Source organism: Lactuca serriola, chromosome 1 (assembly GCF_051521515.1).
Source record: "Lactuca serriola cultivar US96UC23 chromosome 1, Lser_US96UC23_V15, whole genome shotgun sequence".
Taxonomy (NCBI): domain Eukaryota; kingdom Viridiplantae; phylum Streptophyta; class Magnoliopsida; order Asterales; family Asteraceae; genus Lactuca; species Lactuca serriola.
The window spans coordinates 1,551,503-1,569,366 of record NC_136408.1 but is presented as its reverse complement, the minus strand read 5'-3'; the positions used below and the strand labels follow the sequence as shown (position 1 = coordinate 1,569,366).

Below are 17,864 nucleotides of genomic sequence, written 5' to 3'. Positions count from 1 at the left end.
TTAACTTGAGTAGTATACAAGAATTTGAGTTGATTGTCATGCTCATCTTTGGTTATACCAGGCATGTAAACCTCATCAGCAATAGTTGCAGCGGCCTTTGGTGGTGGTTTGATTTCTAATTTTGTGTTTTAACGGTATTAGGTGTCCATCACTCTGGATAACCAATCAACTTGAAACATCCTTCAATTGTGTGCTCGGATTTCTGATGGTGAGTGCACCAGTGATCATCATTATTTTTTGTGTTAGATGATTGTGATTTTCCCTTTTGCTAGAGGTTTTTGAGGTAGTTTTTATGAATGTTTGGAAAGTTACGGTATCATTTCCCGAAGTACGCATCATTCCTATTTGTTTTGTTTTTCATCTTGGCTGACCAAGTGATACATTATTCCTAATGTAGTAAAGATTTTATGCTTAAAGTTTTTATCTTAACAACATTATATTCTTCATTCAAGCCCATCAAAATATTGTATAACCTATCTTTTTCTCGTGTCTTTGCAAATTCTTAGGTATCCTCACACTTGTAGCCATGACACGAACACAAGGGCTGGGGCTTATGGATTGAATTTCATCCCATACTCCTCTGAGTTTCTTATAAAATGTGGATACAGAAATATCATATTCATATGTGGCAGTAATCTTCCTTATGAGTTCATATGCATGATGGGCAATCTCTTTTTCAAACATTTCTTTGAGATCCAGCCATATATCATGGGTTGTTATTGCATATATTAAACCACTCTTGATCTTCTTTCCCATTGTGTTGACAAACTATCCTCTTACCATGGTGTTGCATGTAACACATGCATCTTCGGGCTAGTCAAAATAAATAATAATCATAATTAGGACTCTCATTAGTCGTGCGTGTTGCAGACTATGTATTATAAAGCCATTTTAGTAATTTATCGATAACCAATGAAATGGCAATCTTGCTAAAAGATTATTTTGGAAAAATAATCTTAAAGAAAAATGTTGGAGTTGTGATATGAATCCCGTACACATAAATCACACTTAAATCCGACTTCGGATGCAAAATTTATAGACTTCCAAAGTTTTACAATCAGTCAGCGCATTGTAAATAATGAATTGGAGATAGGTTGCTTATCATCCTAAGTAATCTAAACAAAAGTCATAGTAGTCGTAAAACCGAGAGCGTATATATCATGAACGCCCAAATTGGACTTCGTGAGAGGAAGTTATGATTTTGCTATATTTCAATTCAACAGTGTCCAACACTGATAACGACTTTTAGATCGGTTGATTGTTAGCTGAAACAATCTATATGAGAATCGAAGATCTCACTAATAGGAACCCGACAATATAAAGACAGTCGAGAACGGACGTCGTACGAGAGAATTATGAATTTCTAACGGACTTTAACATTCTAAGTCTATTAAAATTATAACTTTAAAAATAAAGTCAAAAGTAGTCGATGGAGTCTAAATGAAAGTTGTAGATCTCGTCGATAGCTACACGTAGATATAAAACCCATCGAAAACAAAGCTCGTATAAAGAAGATATGAATTTTGGAAGAAACTAAAATTCCTCGCATGTACCCGTCCGTAAAGACAGAGTGTGCCGCACGCACTGCCACTCCACCCAAAATGTGACACGTGGCACCAACGAATGAATGTCACGCCATCATGTCTGTGACATCCCAGAATTTATGCCAAAGATTGTGAATGGTTAACTCACAGTAATTCTCTTTGTAATTTAACACATTGAGTTTTAGTGCAAGTAATGTAAAATAAATGGGTTCATTTCAACTATTATAAGATACCAGATGATATCTTACTTCCAAATGTGTAAACGGGTAAACGAATCGAACGGCTCAAACTGCAACGCAAGTTAATGTGTCAGAAAAACTGAAAATTCGTATTAAGTAGTTGTGAGCAAAGCAAACAATATAATATCATATTATATGTTCCCTTGTTTCAGAAAATATTAACAATGTCCAAAACGGAGTTGTTATGCAAAAAATATGATAGTTATAAGAAAACAAACAATAAAACACTAACTTTCTTTAAACTGCTAAAACTGAATCGATCCGTTGAGGCACTTGCACACCTCCGATGGAAATTCAGAGAGCGGTTTTGGACTCAAGTGGTGGTCTAATGTTTAATTTCATACTCAAAATATTTTTAGTAAAAGCCGAAAAATCAAGCATTTGGTCCATTTAGACACGAAACTTTAAACGCAATATCTCAAAGTTCCGTATCTCGAAAAATTAATTTGTTCGGCATTTTGGAATCCTTAAACTCGGCTCTATCTAACGACACTTTCGTAAAATTTTCTCGACGTCGGAATCTCGATACACCAGAATTAGATGGTTTTGGGTAATTAAAGAGAAAAAAAAAATATAGATTTTGGTCATTCCTCTTGCCTTTCCCACGTGTGATGACCCTCCTCACTTCACCTTGGTTACTTGTACACTTCACGTACAAGGAATGGTGGTGAAGCATGGCTCTCAAAGTCTTCTGTGTATGCATCCTATCTAAAATAAGAAGCCTTTCTTCTTCATTTTCACACAAGAAAACTCAACAATCACCTATCACTCTCACTCTCAATCTCTAAGTCTCTCTATCTCTCTTCGTTATTAGATCACCACCGCACACCACCAACATCACCACCTCATTCCACTACCATAACCTACCCTTATACCACCAGAAATCACACCCAACACCATCCCAAAATTCCCTCCACCCTTCCCTCTCTTCCCCTGATCGACCTACTGCCAAAAATAGGCAGAACAACGATAGAAGGAGGCTGCCGGAGTTCCCCCTGCCACCATCGAACAACACCACCTTCGACCGGAGCTGCTGCATTGGAAGGCTTCCCCATCATCTCCACCCTCATCCTCGACAATCTACCACCGAAGTAAGGCAGAAAACGGGCAGAAAGAGTCATCGGACTCCTCCTGCCACCACCGAGCACACTCACTGCCACCCCTCCCCACTGCCGATCATCACCACCTCTGACCTTCATCACCACCACCATAAGTCTTATCCTCCCTTCCTTCGCTGTTTCTTTCGATGGTTAAAGCTAAAACGAGACCTGGAATTTTTTTTGGGTGATGCATGAACTCGTCGAAGCAACAGTAGATGATGACCTCCTGTTCTAAACTTCAAATTAAAATATATACAATCCCCCCTCCCCTTCAAAAATCTTTGCAAACATGATCCAAACCTTTCAAACTCCATTAAAAATGTTCAAAACCCACCCCATAGGAAAATCGCTTTACAAATTAAGACCAAGTCAGCAAACATCCCATTCATTTATTTAAATTAATAAATGAGCCTTATGCTTTGGTTAACTTTCCAAACAACCCTCCACATATTAATTTATATTAAAATTTCCTAGGAAACTAAATTAATCTCGGAGGTTAGTGTTTAAAGCAACATTCTCGGTTTCTTACATCGAATACTCGAAACAAATCGACAACCACACTTTAAGGTGAGTGTTATGACCCCAATTTTATATTTTTATATGTTTTGATGGAGAATACATGTGCTAAATGATATTGATTCATGCAAAATACACATAAAACATTATTATTTTATGTGAAAACTATACTAGTTGATAAAATGGTTTCACATTTATATGTTATAAGTACATAAACTAGTTTTCAACTTCAATATTTTCATATGTTATGTTGTTAGAATAATACAACTATTAAAAATAACATATGCCTTTACTACAAAACCCTATGATTTTATGTGACATTGTGTGTCATAATATATATATATATATATATATATATATATATATATATATATATATATATAAAGATTATACAAGAAACATACTTATTTATAAAAGCTAGTGCCTTATACTATACATGCATATTAATTATGCTTGGCTTCTATAAACTCTATAGAAATTCATTATATCCAGTAACTTATGCACTTATAACTTAGGCTAAGAGCTTTTCACCTACCTTAGGTAAGGGCTTTTTAGTGAGACTATATTCATTAGCTAAGTCTAAACACTTAGCATACACATACCACTTATAACTTGTAACTCTCATCAACCTTGTGTTGACTCTCAAACTACATGTATTCTCGGGGAATCAATAAATTCAAGCATTCATACAATGGAAAATCATAGATTGCATGCAATTTAATTTACTAGTTTTTGTTATGTTTGCCTACCAGTTAAGGCAATTCGTGTACGATTATTAATATTTGTAAGAACACTATATTCAAACTCAAAGATGGAATACAAATTCCATTTTGTTTATTGTTGTACTTGTGCTATATATTCAGTTTACCTGTGATTCATGAATTTAGTCGCACAGCCCGACATGTTTTGCCACCTCGGCCAGGTGTGTGACAATGTCCGACCAGATGCTTGGTGTGCACCCTTTTCAAGCCTATATAAACTTACGAAAATCAGCTATTTCCTCACACCATTCTTTCAGATTTTCTCTGGAACTCCTTCTAGATTTTAGTCCCTTTTAGTCCCGAGTTTCCTGCCCCTACGACAAAGCCCCGTACTGTCAGATAGTTGGTGAATAGAAGCTCCCGGTTCAAAACTATGCCCACATAAATCCCCGATTTTCGCTAGATCTCTCTGTAAGTTAAGTTGCACTTATTTTATTTAAGTGTAACTTTTAATTATAGTCATAGTCATTATTATTAACCTATAATTAATATTTATGAGTGATTCCAATTCATTGTACCTATTGATGTACTTACGAGAGTGATGTCTAGGCTGGATTTAGTGAGGTGTTTAAAGTGGAATTTCCAAACATTATACTTTGTATACCAAACGGACTCTACCTTCGATATGATCATACCTGGTTATTGGGATTATTGGGGAATCTAGACTATCATTAAATAGTCGTCAAAATTATGAAACTAGACTAAAGCTTAGTGCTTTATAGGTCTAGGTTTCTTTGGAAGTGCACATCGAAGAGCTATCAAAATCGTCAGTCACCCAGTTTATCAAGTGAGTGCATAGTCCCTTTCATGAATATGATTTAATACAAGAATTAATGAAAGAATTAAATATTTTTTGGAATTCGTATGTGAATTATATGTTAATTACCTGGATTACATGTTAAGATATATATATATATATATATATATATATATATATATATATATATATATATATCGTGTGCTATGTGTGAACTAGATATGGTTCTATTTATGTTAGGATAAATAGATAATACTATATAATAATATTATAATCAGCGTTGTTGAAAAGACAAACGAATAATAATACCTAATACTCTATATGGAATATATATATATATATATATATATATATATATATATATATATATATATATATATATATATATACACACACACTAAAGATAGGTTAGTGTCACCTAAGAATAGAGTTGGTATTAGATGTTGGTTAGAAGCATTGCAATTTAGTCTAGGAACAACTTAGACTTATGGAAGATACCTAATTCAATTAAGTTTGATATTGGGTAGTCTCATTAAGAGAATGTGTGTAAGCTAGGAATAGAGAGTAAAGTTATGTTCCGTGACACTCTCAGGTGTCGATGTACGGTAGCTCCATATTGGAGTATGTTATAGTATTCTCATTGGATGACCATAAATTGTGGATTCAGATCAGAAAACTATAACGGTGCATCTGATCACCTCCAAGAGTAGGTGGTAACACTTGATCATTATAGATAGTCTTGTGAATTATGTTGGTGGCGTGAGCTCATTACTCACAGACGCATATGAAATGGGATACCATATTCATCAAATACTCTGATGACCCATATTCCTTTATGTGTAGCAGCCAACGAAGCCCCTAGCTAAGTAGTCAAGTATTTTAACTGTTTATCAGGAGAGATAATTTCTCCCGGATAATCTGTAAGGGTCAATAATAGGAATGGATATGTAGGAATGTAAGCCCATATGGATGTTGTATAGTAACAGTTGATTTTTCGGGTCGGATAAGTAAGGAATATGATTATAACAATAGTGTGAGATTGAAATCCCTATGCATCTCACCAGGTTTCCAAACCTTACCCATTCAATTTATTTGCATCATATGTATCAAGGCTTAAACTACCAGAACTTGATTAGAATGTTGAGTGATCAAGACACAGCTTGCAATAGAGTTCAGGACCATTAGGTTTTTACGCTGAACCTATATTTTTGTAACGATTATGACAACCTTCTGATTTTATTGACACAATCACTTGTACTAAAAGTGTTTCAAATGTACTAGGAATTTCTAAATCGATGAAAATATAATTTAAGAAGCATAAAGAAAAGTTTTAATTGGTTCTGAAAATTAGAGAATATCACATTGCACCTTTTCTAGTTCATCATATCCATAGAATCTTCCTTCGGCATGAGAATATTATTGTCGATAAAACCGATTTTGTTCTTGGCGAGTAATGCATTCGTCATCTCGTTTTTCCAATTGTTGTAATTTCCATCACGAAATAGGTTTTTCTCCAAAAAAAATGGTCAGTGCAATTAGTTGTAATAAGGAAATGTGGATATGTCATGTTCATGGCATATTTTTCTCTGGTTGTTCGACTCGGCACCTTCAATTACCGATTAGAATGGTGGGGCTAAGTTTCTAGGTTTGCTTTGATATCATGAAAATTTTGATAACAAACTTGAAAGCAAATCTTTTTTTACTATTCAAAATGTGCATACCACCAACGAAGTAAAATAATAGAATAAGAAAATCTAAGTTTTAAAAAACTGGATAGAAATAAGCCTCAATAGTATCGGATCTCAGCGAATGAAACCCAACTTGGACTCTAGGAGAAAGAAATCATCCATATATTAAATGAATTTTGTAAATGGATGATATATATATATATATATATATATATATATATATATATATATATATATATATATATATATATATATATATATAGAGAGAGAGAGAGAGAGAGAGAGATGAGGGTTCAATTGAGAAAAAAAAAGGTTGAGAATAGGGGAATCATTCTCAGCCACACATTTATTTTGCCGCAAAACACTTAGGTGTACCGTCGGAAATGGATAACGGATAAACATGTGTTTTCCAACCAAACATATTTTCTTAAACTATGCTAATCATTACCTTAATATACACAAAAACATACTTTTTTTTCGTTTTTTTTATTTTTAGAAAGTCATTATTATCGAAAAATTATTTTAAATATATCAAAATTCATAATTTTTTATTATCTATAAATAGACATCTATATTGATATACTTTTAAGATAAAATAAAAAGAAAAAATTCAGAATTTCAGCTCTCGTTATTCATAAGTGAATAAAAAAATCTATCAAATTTTTATTACAGTATATTCGTTATTTACTTATGAATAAAACATATGCGTAACTTTTTTTATAGTTTAAGTATCGTTCATATATGAATATGACATGCAATAAAGTTTTCTTACTTAAAATATATTTTTTACATCATCTTTCATCATATATTATATTTATATATGAATAAAACGTATATTAGTTGTCGGCATATTTTATATTCATATATGAATAAAACATTTATCAGATTTTTGTTACAGTTAATTTGTTATTCATATATGAATAAGTAGTATAAATAATACTTAAACTGTAAAAAATTAAATATATATTTTTATTCATAAGTGAATAACGAATGTACTGTAGCAAAAATCTGATGAATTTTTATTCACTTATAAATAACGATAGCTGAAAATATAAAAAAAAAAAAAAAATTATTTTACCTTAAAAGTATATCAATATGGATGTCTATTTTTAGAGAATAAAAAATCATGAATTTTGGTATATTTAAAATCATTTTTCGATATAAATAGCTTCTTAAAAAAAGAAAAAAAAAAACTATGTTTTTGCATATATTAAGGTAATGATTAAAATAGTTTGAGGAAACATCTTTTGTTGGACACATATGTTTATTCCTTATCAATTTCTGCTGGTACAACAAAAGCTTTTGCATCAAAAATAAATGAGTGGTTGAAAACGATTCCCCCATTCTTAACCTTTTTTTTTCTCAATGCAACTTATATATATATATATATATATATATATATATATATATATATATATATATATATATATATATATATTATATTTTAAGTTATATATATATATATAATTTAAAATATAATATAATCTACTCTAATAAATAAAGATTTTTTGTCATATGTCACATTGTTATTCATTTTGCCACATATAATTTTATAGTAATTTTAAATTAGGTTTTATTACACATGTCATTTTATGGTTTTTCCATTTTTTTAATTTTCACATAATATTAAATATACTAATAAATGTATATCAATTTCATTAATGAACTTTCCTTTTAATTTCAAAATTACCAACCTAAAGTTTTATTAATTTCTTTTATTTACTTATATAAATTATTTGGTTTTAAAAGATAAAAAAAAAACTTTAATTTTTATAATTCAACATTTTTTTTACTTTTCTTATAAATTCAAACTTCTTAAATGTTTAGAATTTTATATTTAATTTTTGTTTTAAATAAACTCATGTAATATATGAGTCTCACACCTAATTATATTGTATATGAAATGTTACATACCAATCAGGTAATACACAAGGTTGCACTAGTCTATAAAATATTAATGCTTTTCATAAGCGACATTCTAAAAAACAAACAAGAAAATTATTTATATTTTCCATATGTATATGAGTATATTCAATGATAATATCATTGAGCCTTCTTAATTCGAAACTTCAGATTTAGGTCCTTCTAAACGAATATAATCATACATGATAGCTTGGAATGGAGATTGGGAGCGTGGTTGTGTGAAGTAAAAAATGTTATCTCCCTCTTCTTCTTTAACCAGTAAAGAACCCAAAACCTCTACTGTATACAACCAATATAGCCCGTGAATCCCGTGTCTTGGGATTGCATTATCTCGTCCTATTAGCCCGGTTGTGAACAAAGGACGTACTTTGTTTCGATCATTTACCCGAACCTATAAATTGATATAAAGTAAAAAATTATCATTAATTAGCTAGCTAACGTGTATTCATATCTATATATCAAAAAAGATATATATATATATATATATATATATATATATATATATATATATATATACACACACACACACAAAGGACGTACTTTGTTTCGATCATTTACCCAAACCTATAAATAGATATAAAATAGAAAATTATCATTAATTAGCTAGCTAACGTTTATTCATATCTATATATCAACAAAGATATATATATATATATATATATATATATATATATATATATATATACACACACACACACACAAAGGACGTACTTTGTTTCGATCATTTACCCGAACCTATAAATAGATATAAAGTAGAAAATTATCATTAATTAGCTAGCTAACGTGTATTCATATCTAATATCAACAAAGATATATATATATATATATATATATATATATATATATATATACACACACACACACACACAAAGGACATACTTTGTTTCGATCATTTACCCGAACCTATAAATAGATATAAAATAGAAAATTATCATTAATTAGCTAGCTAACGTCTATTCATATCTATATATCAACAAAGATAGATATATATATATATATATATATATATATATATATATATACACACACACACACAAAGGACGTACTTTGTTTCGATCATTTACCCGAACCTATAAATAGATATAAAGTAGAAAATTATCATTAATTAGCTGGCTAACGTGTATTCATATCTATATATCAACAAAGATATATATATATATATATATATATATATATATATATATATATATATATATATAATTTCAATAGAAAATCATTATTAATCAAAGAACCAAAGTTTAAATCTAAAACGCCGAAATTTAATGCAATCAATGGTAAAAGGAATAGTTGTACATTTTTACAATAGGCGTACATGCACCGAATTATAATAAAATTCAATTTCTTTTTGTTTAATTTTATTTAGGTCATGTTTTTTTATCAAAACAAAAAAACCAAATATACCATTGTTCATAATTATTCGTTCTCTTTCTATATAGATCCATATTGATATAGAAAAAATGATTTTTTTTCAAAAAAAATATTTCACTTATTTGTTTTTTGAAAAATTAACGTCTATTTTTTATCGATAAAATTTAATAAATATATCAAAATTCATATTTTTTTTGTACTCTTTAAACATGGATTCATATTGATATAAAATAATGAAATCTCAATATAGATCAAATTCAGCAGATTCACAATGTGAATAATAATAAGTCAGATTCATATTGTAAATATTAAATTTGAAATATTTACAGTGCAGATTCATACTATGAATCTGAACTGATCCAGGTTTTTTTTAATCGATAATAATGTTAATTATTAGAGGACAAAAATTTAAAATTTTAGTATAATTAGTTTTTTTTTTTTTGATAAAAATAAATTTAAATATTGAAAAAACAACAAAACGAAGTGGGTTATTTTCGAAAAAAATATATATTTTTTATATATCAACATGGATCCCTATGGAAAGAGGATGAAAAATCATGAAAAAATAGTATATTCGGTTTTTTTTCGGATAAAAGATGTGGCTTAAAAAAATTTAACAAAAAAAAAGATGTGTGGTTTTGAAAAAAATGGGTTATCTGGTATGATCTGGTGTATGTGCGTCCAATGTACAACTGTATATTTATTTCTTTGGCCGTTTATTGTTTTAAATTTCGATGCTCACGATTGGTTCATTGTTTATAATGGTTCTATATTGAACCTTATATATATATATATATATATATATATATATATATATATATATATATATATATATATATATATATATATATATAAGGTTCTATATTGAAAAAAAAAATTGTTGTTAAAACCACCTTAAAATCTATATTATCATAAGAACCTCGAATGTAAACTTATTATCTTTAATTTATTGCTAATAAATTTAATTTCTAAAGCACATGTATGTATGTATATATATATATATATATATATATATATATATATATATATATATATATATATATATATATATATATATGTTTATTCGAAAACATAAATATTTTGTGAAAACAGATTTTATCTTATAAAATCAAACACATGTGCTTTAGAAATTAAATTTATTCGCAATAAATTAAAGATAATAAGTTTACATTGGAGGTTCTTATGATAATATAGATTTTAAGGTGCTTGTAACAACCATTTTTTTTCACGTCCTAAACCACTTTTAAATTCAAGTTTCATAATAAAAATGTTAGAAAAACATGTTTTGCTAATATAAAACAATTTCTTATGTATCATAAATTATTATCATGTAATTCAAAGTTTGAATGGATTTTTGTCTAAAATATAAGGTTGAGGTAATATAATCTCATAGGTTTTTTTGGTTTCGCGTTTTTATAAACTATTTGCAATTTTGCATATATATATATATATATATATATATATATATATATATATATATATATATATATATATATATATATATATATATATATATATATATATAGAGAGAGAGAGAGAGAGAGAGAGAGAGGAAATTCCAAGTTTAATTTATTTAGACCAACTAACCTGTAGTTCTGCTAAAGATGCACCAGCCAATGCTATTCGTAGGGTGTAAGTAGCCGTTTGTTGGATGTTTTGTAGCTTGAACTTGATCTGCCATGTCGTTCCTTCATATGACTTATCTTTTTTTCTCCTACAAATAGATCGACGACATTGATTCAAAGAGGCACCATCTTTAAATATTGCTTATGTAATATATGTAAAACCAACAAATTAAGTGGATAAATTCCTTATAGTTAAAGACAGCTTGTTGTACCTTGGAACTTGAGCATAAAACCAATCTTTGCTATAGTCACTATCTCCAATTGTAAAAATCAAGTCCCCATCAGGGTATAGCTCTCCATACTGTTCCCATAACCCATATTGCCTAAAATTGCTAACAAAAAAAAAAAAAATATATATATATATATATATATATATATATATATATATATATATATATATATATATATATATATATATATATACACACGTATTATATGATTTGTGTAGGTGTAACTAATTAATCTTATGAAAAAAGAATTAGCTAACATGTTTAAAGGAAGGAATTAATTAACGAACTTTTGTGGTTGATCTAGAAATAGCTTGTTGACGTATTGCGGGTTAGGATCTGGAACAAAGAATTCAGCAGCAGATCGATCTGGGATCCCTATCTCCCACAATGTAGGACCACTCCGTAGAGGCTCGTAAACAAGAGTACCCACATTGATGTCACAACCTATAGTATTTGATTTTGAATATTCCAGATTTCAAAAAAAAAAAAAAAAAAATGAATTAACAATTAATTTGAGATAATTTGTGGTTTTAATTAATTAATTATATATAGCTAGGTAGGCGACCTGCAGTGATTGTGATAGCATCGTCGTTTCGGTAATCGCCTATAAATCCCGGGACCCAAGCGTATATATTATAGTTTCCAGTTCTGATATTGGTTATAGAAAAAACTCCATTCTCATCCGTTTTTGTCCAAAATTGATAATCCTGCTTATTAGTACAATAATCTTGTTTGATCAATAATCACTAATTCAGTATTATGAAGTCAAATCGTATGTTTGACCTGGTTAACTTTAAAGTTAACTTAATTAAATATTATAAGTACCTTGCATTCTCTTTGCCATGATCCAACTTCACCCGGTTGAGCTAGCCCGACATATGCACCGTTTGTTGGCATGTCATTGTCTTGAACGAATCTAAAATAAATAATAATATGTGTTATAGATGATCATTAGCTCAGAAAACTTTGTTTAACTGTAAGTGGACTACTTAATTAAGATCTTCTTGGGTTTATTATAAGTCTATACTCTACAATATTAATTTACCTATCGCGAACTAGTAACTTCCCACAAATGTTGCCTCGTTGATTTGATTTTGGGAAATCCTCGGATGCCGGAAAACTATAAGGCCAACTCTTCACCTCGATCATCATCTGCTCAATATAACAAGTAAATATTATTTACGAGTAGTGTTAACATTATTTCTAATTTAATTTTGTCATCTCTAATTACTTGTGTTTTTGCATCATCCCAAAGAGTAAGTGGGTCATCTCCATCCATGACCGAGTTCAAATAAATAAAAACCGGTCCGAATACTTTCTTCCATGCCTCTCCTTGACCAAACTTGGGGACCAAATCATCCCCAGCATAATGAGCTCCAACGAAAACCTAGTTAGTTAATCTTTCAATTAGATCAAGGTACATACTATTAAGCTCAGTTTTAAACTTTGAGTTTGATAATTGTACGCAATAGTATGGATCGACCGACAACATGCATGCAATATAATAAAAGAGGCCAAGTAAAAAGTTTACTTACAGCTAAACAAGTGGGCCCCACATGAGAACATAGGTTCTGTTTTAGGGGTCCACCTGTTCGAAACTCATCACTCGGTGTAATTTGCCAAAAACCTATCGGAGGGTCATTCGATATCCAACCATGTACCATAAGATTTCTGTTCTCGCAAGTATATTGGTATTTATCATCCACCTACAACAAGCATTATGTAAATAACAAAGCTTTAACTAAAGAATTAAAACATGCTCGTTATTCTTCTAGCTTGTGCATCTAGCTACTCAAACTACTTATATGATTATATATAATTATATATATACCTCTCCTTTGAACTCAGGTTCTACCGGATCAGCTAGTAAAACGGCTTCCGGATATGCAAGGGGTTGGCCTCTTCCCGGTGATCTATCATCTGGCAATGGCATGTATCTTCTTCGATCATCAGACACCGCCATGTAATGAAACCTATAATTAACAACTACTTATATTAGTTAAATTTCAACAAATAGTTTTAATCGTTAATTAATGAATTAGAAGCTAAAGAAATATTAGATATATATACTTGTCTTTTCTAAGCTTGAATGCAACCCGTGTTTCAGCAAGACTGAAAGCTTGCCATTCTTGTGAACCCAAGTGTTCATAGATGGCATAAGTGTAGAAACCGGAGCAACCACGAACCAAAATGAATCTAATTAATCACTCGGTCACCAAACAGTTATATTAGACTTTTCCATTTTTTCAAGGAATTGAAATAAACAAAAAAACTAATTAACGAACCTTTTGTCTATGTTTAAAGGAACCAACTTTCCTTTTAAGGAAGGATCCCATGGCCTAGAAAATGATATCTCAACTAGTTCCTCACTTTCAGCAATAACCTTGAAACTTGTCGCTTTAATCCTGCAGAAAGAATATATATATATATATATATATATATATATATATATATATATATATATATATATATATATATATATATATATATATATATATATATATATATATATATGAGAATCAAAAGATTTGTGAGAACACGAGAACTCCTAATTCGCTCATTATTTTTCAAAAACAAAACCACCATTGGACTCCTAGAGTTGTGTCTGATAGAAACTCATGGTCCAAAAAAAGATTTAACGACCAGTTGTGTCTGATAGAAACCCATGGTCCAAAAATAGATTTAACGAACTTTTTTTCTGTGAAACGTGAATATATGTACATCTAAATGTGCATGCATGCACATTTATGTTTTCTTCGTTTTCTGACATTTTCAAGTTATGATTCTCTTAAACGTTGGCATTAAAGTCTTATTGTTGTATTGGTTTTGAAAAAAATTGAAAAAAAAAACTACTAAATGTGCATACATGCACATATATAAACATTCAAATGTGCATAAATGTACATTTCAAACAAATCGTCAAATCTCTTTTTTTTTATCATGGATCTCTTTTAGATGCAGCTCTAGAAATCCAATGGTGGTCTTGGTTTTGTAAAGTGATAAGCGGGTTAGGATTTCTCGAGTTCTAGCAAAATCTTTTGGTTCTCGTAATAGCTTTTATATATATATATATATATATATATATATATATATATATATATATATATATATATATATATATATAAGGATTCTAAGAGAAAAAAAGGTAAAAACAACTAATTTATAATCATCAAAGCTAACAAAAATTGTTAATGGTGCAATAGTATCCCTTATGTGTTTATATATATTAAAGTTCAAAACAACTCTTTTAAAGAGTTAATATAAAACCTCATATATAAACAAAAAATACGATTGAGTTTTAATTAATATATGTTCTAATAATTCTTCTTGTCTTCTAGATATTATAAAATTATATATGAAGGTTTTTGTATTTATTTTTGGGCTTTTGACACAAAATCCCTTATGTTTGTCAAGTTTATATGAATTTGTCGTAATTACAATCTCTTGTTCATTAATGCCTAATAGTTAGACAATTCTTGTCATATATTCCATTTATCATGTGAATGACCTCATAGTTGGTTACCATAGAAGCTTACCCTATGACATGTGTTTTGATTCAAAAGATAACATCAAGATCACATGGCCGGAGAGAATCAATCACATATCAAGGGGGTCTCTTTTGAAATCGATCTCAGGCAAGGCTCAATGTAAATCGATTGTTGCTCCTTGTGAATCGATCTCGCTTGTATCTATGTATGTTACTCAATCTCAAAAGCATATAAAAACCTAAATGGCCTATATAAGAGAAAGAAAGAAAGATGTATATAGCGTATGCGAAAAAGGGAAAGCTCCTTTTGTTTTAGTATTGAAATTTACACATCCTCCCTCATGTTTTTGAAGTAGCCATACACAAGAGACCCAAGAAGCAACTATGCTCAATTTTGGGTTTGGGTATGGGAAATCTATAGAAGAGAAGCATTTATTTAGGGGGTAATTGTTTATGACATCCTATTAATCAGCAACATGCCATGTTGGCTTGTAACAAGCAATGGGTAACCGTCTATAAGGTCCATTGCCTAATAAATGGGGTATATGATAAAAAAAAATCATCTAACTATTAGGCATTGATGAACGAGAAATCGTATTTTGGAGTAAATATGTATAAAATTGACAAACTTAGCTTTAATATGAAAACACTTTATTTTTCCTCATTAACGTACTTTTTATTTATCATATATATTTCATACATGAATAATAAGAACATACACTTCAAATAATCCGGTTTTGCCGGAGCCATCTAAAGCACTCCACACGACGTCCCAATACCTGTATTTTTAGTAAAATAATTAAGATGAAATTTAGCTTTATTATTCATCTACCGAAAAATTAAACAAATCACTAAAAGTGATAATTTCATATGGATTGATTAGTGTTAGTATATATTGCATGCAACTAACCCTCGATCGCTTTCATTGTTAAGAATCTCAAGCACATTATCAAGTCCATTGTATCGTATGCCAGTGACAATACCCTCAGGATTCGATATTGTTACTTGGACTATGCCATTATCAATCACCACCTGAAAATTTTATTCAGAAAAGATTTAAAAAAAAAAATTTTAACAAGCTACGTTTCTATGCTTTATACTAGCTATAAATTAGAATACCGACAACTTGAACGTTAGTTTGAGAGGATATATGACAAATCAACGTTAGAAAATACTGGACGCCGTAATAACTTGTGGAAATTAAACTGTAGTACAAGAAATACATATTTATTTCTTTACAAGTTATATATAATATACTAGGTTCGACACTCATGTATTATACAAGTTTATTGTGAAAAAATAAACAAACATTAAGATCTAACAATTTAGAAAATTTAAATTTATTAGGAAAAAAAATAAAATATTAATTATTAAAATTAAAATATTTATTTATCCTTTAAATTTAAACTAATAATTTAAATAAATAAACAACTAAAATAATCGGATTCAATTTAGAAATTTAGAAATTTTAAGAAAAGTTGCATTAATGAATTGAATATACATTTTCTATTACATTTAAGTAATATAAAATTTAATAAAATTAAAAAAAAAACCACAAAATGACATATGGATATAATTTAATCTAAATTTACCACAAAATGATATATGATATAATACATAAGAGGATGACAAGTAGCAAAAAAAATTTATTTATTAGGAAAGACTAGGTGTGAGACCCGTGTATTACACGGGTTGATTTAAAAAAAATTAAACATTAAAGTGTATACAAAAAATATTTTTAATGTGAAACTTTAAAATAAAAAATAAAGAAATGTATTTATTGACAAGTGGATAATATTTATTTCAAAAATACCAACATATGACAAGTGTCAAAACTCATAAGAGATTGATATGTGACAAAAAAAACTTCATTTATTAAGAAGAATAAGAAGGATTATATTTAGAATTGTTTTAGGATAACAAAGAAAATTTACATGGTGATCTTCAATTTGTAACTGCACGCCGATAGGCGACATAAATCCAAGTCACGTTGATCACCTAGAATATAGATCGATAAGAAATCATTTAAATGTAAAATTAAACACGTTTGTTTCTTTATCGACGGATATACACAAATCTTACCTCGTGTTTAATAAAAATAGATAGGAGAAAGCAATATATTTGAAGTTGCACACAGAGGAATTGAAATAGATGCTTTAGAGAGTTTTCTATAAATAAGTTTAGGTAATGAGTTTCTTTAATTAGAAAGAAAGCTTAGGGTATTTTATGTGTATAATAGTTATGGGTTGTAGCGTCTTTACGTTTAGGACAACTGAGTTTGACAAACTTAAAAGCCACTACATGATTTAGTGCAAAAGTCTAATATATGAGTTTTCCTATCATTCTATCTTTTAGTTTTAATTTAAATCTATTATTGTATCGAATAAAATGTAACAAAATGATATATCATCATGATTTTGAAAACCAAATTGGAGACCGAATCGGCGTCCTGTTCGATGATTCAACTGGTCCAATCGGTCACCAATCTTAAAAACCGAAAAAATACAGAATATATCATAACTACATTATTATTAATTTCAGTTATATAAAAATAAAAAACAAAAGAGAAAAAATATATATATTAAAATTTTTTGTTTTACCAATTCGACCGGACTGGTTTTACCGG

The 17,864-nt window shown here is 29.4% G+C and overlaps 1 protein-coding gene across 1 annotated transcript; it reads right to left on the bottom strand.

Annotated features, from left to right (window-relative positions):
- Positions 1–8,473: 8,473 nt before the first annotated feature.
- On the bottom strand, positions 8,474–17,423 carry LOC145052112 (uncharacterized). Its single transcript, XM_079000236.1, has 16 exons — positions 17,321–17,423; positions 17,173–17,236; positions 16,149–16,270; positions 15,958–16,017; positions 14,037–14,156; positions 13,822–13,947; positions 13,583–13,724; positions 13,287–13,457; positions 12,983–13,138; positions 12,797–12,903; positions 12,577–12,667; positions 12,317–12,458; positions 12,039–12,195; positions 11,734–11,853; positions 11,484–11,610; positions 8,474–8,919 (listed from the first exon to the last, which is right to left on the bottom strand). Exons 2-16 carry the CDS (start codon positions 17,212–17,214, stop codon positions 8,662–8,664), a joined length of 1,941 nt encoding a protein of 646 aa, XP_078856362.1. The 5' UTR covers positions 17,215–17,236; positions 17,321–17,423; the 3' UTR covers positions 8,474–8,661.
- Positions 17,424–17,864: the final 441 nt, after the last annotated feature.